Source organism: Podarcis tiliguerta (genome assembly GCF_965153285.1).
Source record: "Podarcis tiliguerta genome assembly, chromosome: 1".
Lineage (NCBI taxonomy): Eukaryota > Metazoa > Chordata > Lepidosauria > Squamata > Lacertidae > Podarcis > Podarcis tiliguerta.
The window spans coordinates 35,601,736-35,615,240 of NC_139534.1; the positions used below are offsets into that span (position 1 = coordinate 35,601,736).

Consider the following 13,505-nt stretch of genomic DNA (forward strand, 5'->3'; position numbering starts at 1 on the left):
GTACTATTTAACCAGCCAATTGAAGTACAGTGGAACCTTGGTTCATTCCGGAAGTCTGTTTGACTTCCAAAACGTTCAAAAACCAAGGAGTGGCTTCCCATTGGCTGCAGGCGCCCCAGAAATAATAGCCAACAGCCGCATTGGACGCCCAGCTTCTAAAAAACGTTTGAAAACCAGAACACTTACTTCCGGGTTTATGGCATTTGGGAGCCGAAATGTTCGAGTACCAAGGCATTAGAGAACCAAGGCTCCACTTCACATGACACAACAAAGAAAATTTCCCAGTTCCAGGTTATGAATAAAATGGCTTCAAAAATCTCTGGTTTTTGATGGCTCTAACCACACCATTTGTCTAAACTGTTAAGGTTCATATGACAGAATAGCAGTTAGTGCTTCAAGAAGATGTAAAATCTTTTTATTACACTCATTCACTAGGCATTTCTAAAACTATTGTTGGAACCGCAGAAGAATACGCAAATATAGAATGATTCCTCAAAGTATAGATAAAACTTTAATTCAACTTTGAATATGGTTTTGTGAGGTTCAGGTGACCCTCATGCCACCTATATAGCAGCTCTGCTGTGCTTCTTGAATTTGTTGGAACAGAGCACTGAGCAAAATTTTGCATCAGCACTGTAGAACATATTGCCCTGTGAAGAATAACAGTCCCCTCTCTTTTCTTTCATCAGTTGGTAAAGACATTTTCATTTTGGCAGGCCTTTGCCTTGCTTTGTACTTGATGTTTTGTTTAAAAGTTATGTTTTAACCTTGCACGATACCTGCCTCTATTGTATTTTTAAAACATTTTAACTGTATGATTGTTTATGATACTATGATTTAGATTTTTGTAAATCACAAGGTGGAAGTGAAATTTCTAAATAAAGAAATATCAGTAAGAAAAAATTGGAAAGCTTAAAATGAATACTTTTTTGACAATATAATGAAACTAAGGATTTATAGTCTATTGTGTAAATTGACGTGTCATGTTTTTCTTTAAATTGGAGAAAAGCTTTTAGCTTGACAAAAGGCATGCTGTGGTCCTTTCTACAGCAGCATTAGTAAATCCTAGCTAAAGTAATTTTCTACTCACCTCCTGGATTTTGCACCTAGGTATGACTCAAGCAACACACAAACCATGTAACTATTGTCCATAAGGACCCTTCATGCAACATTAAATAAGAGGCACAGACGACCTTATGCCCCCACAGCTGAGATGGGCGTTCAATACAACCTCCCAACAAGGAAGAGGAACAGGTAACAGATAAAGGAAAACTCCATAGACTAGTAAAGCTTAAGGCTTTCATAATGAGATATATGTATAATTTTATTTATATGCCACCCATCTGACTGGGTTATATGCCACCCATCTGACTGGGTTGCCCCAGCCATAAAAAAATAGTAAAAATAAATAAAGACATTCACATTAAGGAACTCTTATCAAAATTCAACTTTATTAGTGAAATCTTAGATGAATAGTGCTTTGGAAACCGTAATACCTGATTAGAACTAGCTTTCTCAAGCCTGTCTATCATAATTTCAAACTGCAGTGGTTTGATTTCCATCTTCCGATTGAGCCTATTTAATAATGTCTCATCTTCTGAGTCCATATCATAATCAGGTTGCTCATTGTCCAGATTGAAAGCTGAAATAAAAAGAGGGACAGAAACATACTTTAAAATACCAAGTGAAATGGACATATGCATACTAACAACAATCAGCTGGAAATGGATAAAATGTCAACTAGTTCAACAGCTGCTCTCAAAAGGCAGGACTTGTTTATTGGAAAACTTTCTCTTCTACCATAGACAATACAGAAGATCAGGATCAGTACACCATAAGAACAGAGCATCTGTGCTGCTGAAAGATACCCAAGAAAATAGGGCTCCAGCTGACTCAAAGTAGTGACCTACTGTGCACAATACAAAGAAAGGCAAAATAATCTGGGGGCTACTAAACTAACAAGACTTAAAGAATAACATAGAACAGAGCACAACTTGGAAAAACTTTCCCCTAAAGTAAGATGACAGCTTTCCTATCCTACCACATAATATGTGTTAAGACACTCTATCTTAATGACATTAATACCCTTTAATGTCTTAAAGGATAGCTGGACACTTTTTCCAAATACCAGTTCTCAAATTACAATGACAAAAAAGGAGGGAGCCCTTATGAAATCTACAATCCCTATCCTTGGATGCCGTCAATTTTAATCAAATTAGGATCCCCAAAAACCTTCTAAAGCAGTAATGAAGGGGCTTTCACAATCAGCCACCCTTATCATTCAAACACTGGCATTTACTCGTTTGGACGGTTTTCATAACCTCAACAACAGCTGGATGATATAAATAAATCTCACTTTCTTATTCCATGATTATTTTTTAAAGGAGGTTAGATTATCACCTATTGACTTCATCCTTCTACTGCAAAAGACTGAATAAGGGGATAATCAAGATTATTCCAATTCTATGAAGTTAAACTTCATATTTATTTTTCTTTCTCTAGTAGTAACTGTTTTCATCTACAGTTCGCATTATGCTAACCTCTCACACTAGGCATAAACTTAACTTGTCCATAAGAGTTCAAGATCATGAAACAAACAAGAAACTCATCCACAATCTAAGACAGAAATAAAAATCCAGAATTGCACAAAACAATAGTTATAAATGGGGGTGGGGCAAATTTTCCCTTCCAGATATTCTTGAAGTACAACTCCCATCAGCCCCAGGAGGATGGTCAATGACCAAAGCTTCCCCACATCTGTTATAAAGGGATCCTGATGCACATTTCAAGCACCAGCTCTTCCTTGGTGAAATAATTTTTATTTCTCGGCACAAATATTTTTAAAGTGCCATATTCAATAAAAAGTGTTCTGTGGGGAAGAAGTGAGATTTGAAACATGCATTGAAATCTTTCAAAAAACACTTTGTCTAGAAAAGCTTGATATAATAAATAGAAGCCTACGAACCTATTTAGCTTCCATAATCAGCACCAAACAACAGCACCACTCCCCCAAGAAATTCACAGAAAGGGCATAATGAAAACTGTCATTCTGTTCATCCCCTGCATCTGTCAGTAAGAGATGCCATGGTAAAGCCTATACTGAATGGATTGTTCTAATCCCAAACACAATACCTGGCAAATGACTGGATCCATATAACCCTTTGTTCCCACTAAGGGTGAAATACTGGATTCAAGGCTCCCAAATGTGTGGTCAGCAAGCTGAAGCTAAAAGATTTGGAGAAATGCCAGAGCCAAGGTGCCACCATTAAAAATGCCCTATTCTTGGTCCACACCTGCCTCACATCATTGAAGACCCCAAAGCAGGATCTCTATGAATGACTTGGACACATGCTATTGTGTATTTGTTTGGATAAAGCCATAATTCTGAACTACAGAAAATGGTTTTGCACCTTCCAGTATATTTTACTATTTCTGTCCTCATCAATAATAAGAAGCTGAATTGTTTCTGTCATTGTGAATTATATGCAAGATAATCTAGAATCTCATCCACAAAACTAATATAGAAGAACGGCTAGTTCCCAAAAGGCCTTCCAACTTTTCTCACAGATTGAGGAAATTACATTACTTCTTCAACTTGAAAGTACTAGTGGACATCTTTTGTCAGGAGCCACTCTAGCTTTGACATTTAATGCAAAAGAAAAAAAAAGTAACAGTGAACTTACGTTGGATATGAATGAACTGTTTTGGCTGTTTAAACTCTCCTTTGTATAGACGATTGTAATAGTTGACATTACTTTCTGCTTCGGGAACTGGAATAACCATGTTCTCTTTCTTTTCTCTGAAGACTTGCTGTGCTGAGATAGCTCGTTGCAAATGGTGTTCCTAAAAAGAAAGTAGTAGTTTAGATGTCACTATAGAAAAACAACTAGCACAATATCCTGCCTTATCATACTAAAAATAATAAAATTTGGGAAAAGCTTGATTTCAGAATATTTCAATAGGTCAGATAGACAATAATGCTTCTCCTTAAAATGAGAAAAATATTTTTACTAAACTATTATATTCAAGGGAATGTCTCATTCATCCTTCTTCAATGAACCCATAGGTTACAATTAAAAACAAAACAAAACTTTAGAGAAAGATTTCTCTCATTGCCTTGCCAAGTAAGAATACCCTGCAGGCAAGCAGGCAGGGAATCTTTATAGAAACTATTTTTCTTCTTCTTATGTTAAACCACACATAAATACTATAAATATCTGTGGGCATGAATACTAGTAAACATGTTAGTGGGTTAATTACTTTTGTGCATTTTTTTTTTTAACAAGGCAGCTGTAATGAGAAGATATCTGGCAAAGGGAAGAGATTTTATGAAGTACTTTCCAGATGTGTGAAAGATGTAAAGGGCAAAAGCCCCATCTCACTTTCCAGAACGCAACTGAAAAAGATGAATGCAGACATAGATTGCAAGTTGATTAAATTAAAAAGCTTGCACCATGCAATGCCTCAAAAACAGGGTCAGTAAAGGAACTGCTGGATCCTAAACCAACCTATCTGTTAGAGGGGCCCTGGGATAGTGGCTCCACCCCACAAGAGATCCTGGGGCAGAATTAGGATTACCCTGCCCATGAAGACTCCTAAGCATCAAGATTTAAGTTTTAAAAATCCACAATGAGGATCAGAGCTTTCTCTTTTTTCAGTACACAAATATTTTAAAGCAAAAATGTACTAAATACATTAATTATGAATCCCCCCAACAGAATATGTGTTGCCTGCTTCATCACTTAAATTCTTATACTTCAAATAATAAACCTTTGCAAAAATATAATCCTAAATTTGCCATAATTTCTTTTAAATCTTCATTAATCACCATGTACCATACACAGTGCTTGTGCTTCAGATAAGAAAATTCCAAAACAGGTATCAGTTTCTTATAGGAATGTTTAAGTGGACTCTTAGGTTAGTGTGAAACATAGTTACCTTATACTGAATGAGACTACAGTGGTGCCTCTGGATACGAACGGGATCCGTTCCGGATCCCCATTCACATCCTGAAGCGAACGCAACCCGCGTCCGTGCGGGTCGCGATTTGCTGCTTCCGCGCTTGCACATGATGTCATTTTGACCGTTTGCGCATCCGTGAACGGTGAAACCCGGAAGTAACACATTCCGTTACTTTCAGGTCACCGCGGAGCGCAACCGGAAAGCGCTCAAGCTGAAGCATATTTAACCCGAGGTATGACTGTAGTGGTTGGAGGAAAAACGTAACTCACACTGCTTGCAGAGTGGATCAATAATTAAAGCCATTCTATAAAAATGAGAATATTAAATATATTCAAGGAAGAAAAAGCTTGTGACATCCATCTACTGGCCATGTTCAGACCGTGGTAAGTGTGATGTGAAGGCTCATAACCTCTGTCTGCATACATGTGCTTACCTCCCACTCAGCTAAGAAGGAATTCAAAAACTTTTGCTTTTAGTCAACCTTCACTTCCCAAACTGTTAAAACAAGGAATTGTTAATACAGTACTATGTTTAGTTTCAAGGGGCAAATTTCTGAAACTGAAAGTTTAATGTTTGCATTTTAAGTTTAAAATGGCAGAATGAAATATAGCCACTATACGAAAGTGTAAGAAAGAAATGCTTTCCAGTTCTGAAAACCATTACTCTGCAATTAACATGCATTTATTTATTGCATTGACATAGTAGATTTAGAGGCTGCCCTTCAGCGCCAGGCCCCCAGGGTGGTGATATCTGAAGCTCACACATTAATTACATGCCCTATCTATTCCTGAAAATAACATTCAATTTCAAATCAGTTTGTTCTATTATGCTCTGAATAAAACTCTTATGAATGATATCTCATCATACAAAAGCAACCTTTGCAAAACATGGATACTCAGAGGCTATCTGCATAATAGAACAAGCAGAACTTTCAACAAAATGTTTCAGAGTGGAGTGCTCCTCTTCACTTCTGTGGTCAGCTGTGCCCTCCTATGGGTACTCCATTCTATATACTGCACACTGTTAACTCTCTTATCAGTCAAATTTGTAATTTGTCATGAGAAACTCAATAGACAATTCAATGGGAAAGAGAGAAGCAAGACTCTCCTGAACTCATTTCAGCTTATTAGTATTATAATACTTTACAATTGGTGGCTAAGTTTGCTTTCTTCTTCCTACCCTGGCCCTTTTTTGTTGTGTGTCATGTTTTGGAACTGCAGGCTTGCAGGCAGGGACTATCTTGCTTTAACTGATTTTACATAAGCCTAGGAGGCTTTTTGGCTGAAGTATATAAATACTATAAACAAATAAGAAAGGAAGAAAGATGCACATGAATAAGAAATTACACACCATTTACAATGGCACAAATTTACATGCAACTTATCTTATGCCTATTAAGAGACTAATTTATAAAGTGTAATAAGGTTAGAAATTGAGGAGCACATACTGCCCTTCTTAGATTCCACCTCAGAGGCAATCATTGAACCTGAGCCTGTGCCTCCCTCAAACCACCAGTCAGTAGCTCCTAAAGCAGGTTTGACACCTTTAAGGCAAAAGGCTCTACTAATCAGGGGTTGGCCTAGATGTACAGTATTACTTAAGGCTCAGCCAGGGTTTGCCAGTTGTCTGAATAGCATTCAAGTTTGCCTTCCAGCGTTGACTCAACTTGGAGCTATCCAGGGTGCTACCCATTTTGCTTCTTCACCTTTTGGCCTTGACTGCAGCTTGTCTGACTTTTTTAATAATCATGACCCATCCGCTGCTATGTCTCACCTTTCCTTAATGAAACCTGGCCTCTTCTTTTCTTTACTTACTGAACCTTAATGTGGAAGTGGTGGTACAGGACCTTGCCACAAGTGCCTAGAACACGCCTCCCCTTCAGGCTAGAACTCTATCTCCCCAGCTGGGACCACTGGGAATATATAGGAGGGAATAAAAAAACCAGAAAAGGTCTACTCTATTTAAGTGTTAAACCACAAACATGGAATTTGTTATAAGCAAAATGCTAAATTATTTCCCCTGCCATGGGGAAAGGATCCTAATTTGCCTTTCCCATTCAAGTTAAGACTTGACCCTTGACTGTTAAAAGAGTGTGTGTGTACACATCTATACCACTTAAAATAACAAATATCTCTAAGTAATTTACAATAAAATACAGTAACAATAAAAATGCAAATATCTTTCCATAGATTTATTTAAAATAAGATAAAAGCACAACTGTATATTACAAATAAAACTGAGCAGAGTACTAAACAAGACAAAAAATGTAAGTCAGAATCAAGGAGAGCTTGAGTAAACCTAAAATTTACGTAATAAGCTGTTTAAAAGTCATTATTCTCTCCACTTCATGAGTTACTCAAGGGGAGGCATTCCAAAGGGTGAAGCTTTTGCTGGGAAGGCCCACTTTTACACTGCTTTCAAGTGACAACTCACTGGTCATGGAATGACCAGCAAGGTTTCCCCAAAAGATTTTCAACACTGGCTTGGTGTGTCTGCAAGGTACCTTGGTCTTAAGTTGTACACTACAGTGGTACCTCGAGTTACATACGCTTCAAGTTACAGACACTTCAGGTTACAGACTCTGCTAACCCAGAAATAGTGCCTCAGGTTAAGAACTTTGCTTCAGGATGAGAACAGAAATCGCGCGGCAGCGGGAGGTCCCATTAGCTAAAGTGGTGCTTCAGGTTAAGAACAGTTTCAGGTTAAGAATGGACCTCCAGAACAAATTAAGTTCTTAACCTGAGGTATCACTGTAGTTGCAACTTCTGAACCAAGTAGCCTCACATGTAGTACATTACAGTAGTCTAATCAGGTTACCAACACTAGTCCTGTCTAGGGACAGCCACAGTTGGCACCAACTGCAGTTGGTGTGCCAAGTGCTCCAAACACAGCAGTGTACCTAGCAGCACCTTTAATACATACACCTGCTTCTTCAGAGGGAATATAACCCTACAGAAAGTTGGTACACAACCCAATTGTCTGAGCTGGGAACTACCCAGCCATAGGGCCTCCATCTTGTCAGGATGTGGTCACAAGTTATTAGCACTCACACAGTCCATGAGTGCATCCAGGTACCAGCGTTCAAAACTCTAGGCGCTCTAGGCACCAGCGTTCATTGTTCTAGGCGCATTCTGAGACAGGGAATTTCATTTATGAGAGCAGTTTCTAAGCTCTGGGGGCAGTGCTGTGCCTAAGATTTCAGATTAAAATTGCCACTGCTGGAACAAAAGGAGGACCTTTTGCTGCCTCCCCACTTCCAGCCACTCTCTGAGGACTGGAGAATGGACCCTCATAAGAATATTAGGGGGGCAGACAGGGGAAGTATGGCTTTGGTTTTTTTGCAGCTTTCAGATAAGGACTAGACTATGCAAAAAATGAATATAAGATTTTAGCTGCAGTTAATTCATTTTCGGCATTGTATTCTTGTACAGTAACAAAAAAGCATGCCTAGACATTCTGTTGCAGCACCCATATCCTAGCTTTAAGCTGCCATTTAGCTCCTAGCTTTCATATCACAGTTTCTAACACTGCCAGGTACAGTTGTACCTCTGGTTGCGAACGGGATCCGTTCCGGAGCCCCGTTCGCAACCTGAAAGGAATGCAACCCGTGTCTGTGCACGTGCGGGTCACAATTTGCTGCTTCTGCGCATGCACGTGATGTCATTTTGCACGTCTGCACATGCGTGAGTGGCGAAACCCGGAAGTAACCCTTTCCAGTACTTCCAGGTTGCCGCGGGACGCAACCTGAAAAGACATAACCTGAACCGAATGTAACAAGAGGTATGACTGTACTGGTTTAGGGCATGCACACCGTCTCCAGATTCAGAGAAACAGAGTTGAGTATCACCAGCATACTGGCAATATGTTGCTTTATCTCTTTTAACAACCACTCCCCATGACTTCATACAGAAATTAAATACAACTGGGGACAAGATGGTGTGCTGTGGCACCCCACAGCACAACTGCCAGGGGGCTGAGCTGCAGTCATCCAAACCCATAAACAGGAGTGAAACAGTCAAACCCCCAACCTACAGATGCAGTCCAGGAGGATATTGTGGTTAAGCTATCAAAAGCTGCTGAGAGTTCCAGGAGAATCAACAGTCACACTCTTCCTGTTCTTCTCTTGAAGGTCATCAGAGTGACCAAACCAAATTCTGTCCCCCAAAGCAAGGGCTTAAGCCATACTGGAATGGGTTGATACAATCATTTTATCCAAGAACGTATGCAGCAGAACTGCCACCGTCCAGTGGAATACATGGATCAGGAAGTAATTCTGGTTTGCGAGGTGCAGAGAATATCCCCTGGCTCAGGAAGGTTAAGAGCAAACATTTTCAACATACTGGCTAAGATATAACATAGTAGTTAAGAGCAAACATTCTTAACAGCAGTGTTCATGTAACGTGACCAGTTTTCATATAACTTGTATGGAGATAGGTGGCTGAATCAAATGGTGTCCCTTCCCTTTTCACTAACAGATGAGATTCTCTTTCCTCAGCCCTCTAAATATGCTCAAGAATGGGAGACAGACCTTTTGGAACAGTATGGAAAGAGGAAATTGGTGAAAGTAGCTTTCCACCCTGTTCTGGTGACAAGAGCCTCTGCTGGATCAAAAAACTTTCCAGCAGCATGAAGAACACCTGTTAGACATGCTTAAAAAATTGAGGTAATTTAAATCTGTTTTAGTATTTTAACTTTTGCATGTTTTAAAGTAGGGATGCACTATTATATCTTTTGTAAACAGGTTTAAGAGTGTATATTTTTAATGAATGAATGAATGAGCCCAGTGTGATGCCCTTCTTGAGTACTTTTGCCTGCTTGGAATGAACTGTGATAACACTTCTTGAGTGTTTGGAGCTATGTATGTGTAAAAATACCTGACTTTTGTATGAAGAAATTTTGGAATGTAACCAACTGCTCCATCCACCACTGGAATGTGGTGTCTGGAAGATTCCCCCAAATTCAGTCTGTCACCTCACCACTGTGGCCCAGTTTGCACATCACTCTAAAACATTCTTCTGACAGCAAAGCATACTTCAGAATGCAATTATATATCCTCCTCACTCACTGGTTTAAGTGCTACTTCAGAATTGGACATCACAGGCTTTTTCCCACTCATACCGTACTCAGTAAGCCAATACAGTGGTACCTTGGGTTACATACGCTTCAGGTTACAGACTCCGCTAACCCAAAAATAGTGCCTCAGGTTAAGAACTTTGCTTCAGGATGAGAACAGAAATCGTGCTCCGGCGGCATGGCAGCAGCAGGAGGCCCCATTAGCTAAAGTGGTGCTTCAGGTTAAGAACAGTTTCAGGTTAAGAACGGACCTCCGGAATGAATTAAGTACTTAACCTAAGGTACCACTGTAATCTTTTGTAGAATATTAGAGAATTTTCATTTAAAGTAGGAGAATATTCATTTTAATGCATTGAAAATGATATAATTTTAATGCATTGAAAATTATATAATTAGTTAGTATACATGTTTATTCATGGGTAAACTTGTTCAGATGGCAACCAAAAACTAAATAAAAATATAGAAACACCAACTGTTTAAATCAAGGCCACCTCACATGCTGTTACACATAATTGTATAGGCCTAGGTACTTTAAGTGTATAAAGCATTAAAGCTACTTTCTGTTTTTTTAAAAAATCACACTGTATGGCCAAGGGTATAGAATTGCTAAGAATAAGGTCACACCAAAATAGAAAAAAGGCTATTACATATAGTTGAAATACATATGAATTCAAATGTTCATCAAATTAAATGAATAGCATTTTTAAAACTAAAAAAAAACCCCAAATGTTCTCTGTAGCTCACATTTCAGAACTGCCAATGGTGAATGACACAATGCCCAGTAATGTAACTGGATCAAAAAACATCATTATTCATTACTTAACACAGCTTGACTTATTATTTACTAGATTTTTAATATGTGGGTTGTAAAACTGGTTCTTACATTAGAATTTACAGTTTCTGGAGAATATTCTCTGGAGAATTTTCTAGCAGAGAATATTCTCACCTTACATCACTACTAGAGGCAAACCACAAAAAGGGCACACACACAGACCCCACAAGGGAAGGAGTAAGATCTATAGTGGGAACAAGGTTGGAGGGCAGGGGAGACAAGCAGCAACTGCTCATCAAGAGGTCGCTGTAGAGGCAACATGGGGGTGGGGGGCTGCCAAGGAAGCAGCAGATCTGGCCCGAAGGGAGCATGCCAAAGCTGTCACCATCACCATGGCAGCAACAGTGGGTGATGCATTCCTTGGAGGCTGGATCTGCTGCCCCTGTGGATCCTGCCACCTGAGGTGGTGGCCTCATCTTACCTCATGGGTGGGTCAGCCCTGAGTACAAGCCTTGGGTTCTAGGCATGTGCATCAATTCTAAGAAGTAACACAGGGCTGCCTGAAGCAGGCTGTACAAAGGGAACAAATTAAGAAATAAAGCAAGCGTAGAATGAAGAGGAGTATGTAACTATGAGTAGGGAGGTACTTAGCTAGTTTGGAAGCAACTACTTTTTAAAATGTAAACAATAAAAAGGCAACTCCATCCAGGCTAGATCAGAATACAAAGAGAGAGCATATAATTAGAATCTGAACTTAGATCTCCCAATTGCTAGTGCAGCACAACACTATAGGAAACTAGGCAAGAACATTTTTGCAGCCTCTCTCAACAAAAATAGCTCCACATGCATACACATACTTATGCCACATGCTCTCTTAAAGCCCTCGATTAAGTATTCACCCTCAAAAGATTTCAAATATTTAGATATGCTGCAAAACATCAAAACAGACTGAAAGATTCTTAACTGTGCTGTTCAATATATGTCTACTCAGAAAAAAGCCTATTGGATGTACTCTCAGGTTTAAGATAGCAATTTAAATCACTATTCAGTTCTTGGATAAAGTATGCATAGAATCCTCATTTTTGTTAAAGTAACTGCAGAGCTTATTTATTTTTAAAGAACGTAACCTTGGAATCCACAACTGTGTGTGTGTGTGTGTGTGTGTGTGAGAGAGAGAGAGAGAGAGAGAGAGAGAGAGAGAGAGAGAGAGATATTTTCTAAGCATATATAAATGACAGAGGCAAAGAAAGAAATGAATGAAGCACTCTCTACTCTTAATTGTTATAAGGTATTAAGTAAGCAATCAAAGCTCAAGTATGCAGCAGACATACTACAATAAGACATAATCTAATTATCTGTGTGACCTAAGAAAGAGGAAGAAAAAAATTAATTTGAATGACCAGCAGCAAACCAAAAACCCAGGGGCAACATTGCCTTCTGGACAATCTGCCAAGCGACACATACCAGTGGTGAGCAGGGCCAAAGGCAAAAATGAGTGGAGCAACAAATGCACATTCTACTTTTGTACAGTAGGCCACACACTCACACACCCCTCTCTATCCTCCATCCAGGCAGGTAAGAAGTATTATCCATCTTCAAGGACACATTCTAGCCAAGCAAAAGCACTCAAAAAGGGTATGAAGAAGGGCTAGTGAGGAGCATGACCTAGAGGGAAGGCTGGAGAAAGCACCACTTGGGGGTGTTCTAGTGACCACTAGCAAAACAAGTTCATAAAAAAGAGGCTCATAACCCTAAAGCAGGTGTGCCCCTAATTTCAATAAAGGAATATAATAATTATAATTATAATAATGATATTATCTCTCTCTCTCTCTCTCTCTCTCTCTCTCTCTCTCTCATCTGACTAGGTTGCCCCAGCCACTCTGGGCAGCTTCCAAGAAATTAAAACACAATACAACACCAAACAGTAAAAACTGAACAGGGCTGACTTCAGATGTCTTCTAAAAAGTCAGATATGGTGCTTGCTCTCCCTTCTGACATTCAGGGTCCCTGCTTCAACTCATGACAACTGTACTTAACTTGCTTCACCTCTGAAAGGCTCCAAATTCCTCTAAGACACCCCACTTTCGGCTTGGGATTAATCTGATGCAGAGTTCAGTTCAGTTCAGTTCAGTTCAGATATGAAACTTGACTGGGAACAGAACTTCTCCTAAGAAACATGCTTGCACCAGCATCTTAAGAGAACCTTCTTTCTATCTGAGGTGACAGGAAGATGACTGGGAAAAGCTCCCTTGTGGTTGTGACATCCCATTTTTATGGAATTCACTTCCCAAAGAGGCTTGTCTGTTACCTTCTTTACTATATTTTTAGCACAATGCAAAAACACTTTTATTCTCCTGGTCAATGTATTTTATTAACAACCTGTTTTATTACTCCATTTTTACCCCACTGCTTTATTTGCTGCTGATGTGTTTGTATTTTATAAAATAAATATTGAAGCAAAAAGGGAAGCAAAGCAGGAGAGAGTGAGGTAATAGGTATGACAAAATACTGAACTGAAATCCTATTTTTAAATAAAAACAAATTTGCTTTCTACTTCCCATCATTTCATCAACAGTCATGCAATCTATGGTATATTTCTTTCCACAAACATCTAGCACCTCCTTTAATGAGCAAAAGCCAGAAACAAATTAGATACAGTCAACTCACAGCGTATGCATGTTTAGCTTGTGTGATTTCT

The 13,505-nt window shown here is 39.1% G+C and overlaps 2 protein-coding genes across 3 annotated transcripts in view; both read right to left on the minus strand.

Annotated features, from left to right (window-relative positions):
- Positions 1-13,505, minus strand: part of KIF5C (kinesin family member 5C) — a 312,660-nt gene that overhangs the window by 95,327 nt on the left and 203,828 nt on the right. The window lies entirely within an intron of this gene.
- The window catches only part of EPC2 (enhancer of polycomb homolog 2), a 49,270-nt gene that overhangs the window by 17,349 nt on the left and 18,416 nt on the right, over positions 1-13,505 (minus strand). For both annotated transcript variants that reach the window (XM_083408070.1, XM_083408069.1), the window contains exons 2-3: positions 3,684-3,843; positions 1,497-1,642 (exon numbers count right to left, since the gene is read on the minus strand). In XM_083408070.1, the coding sequence (XP_083264196.1) occupies positions 1,497-1,642; positions 3,684-3,843 (306 nt within the window). The remainder of the gene's footprint in view (positions 1-1,496; positions 1,643-3,683; positions 3,844-13,505) is intronic.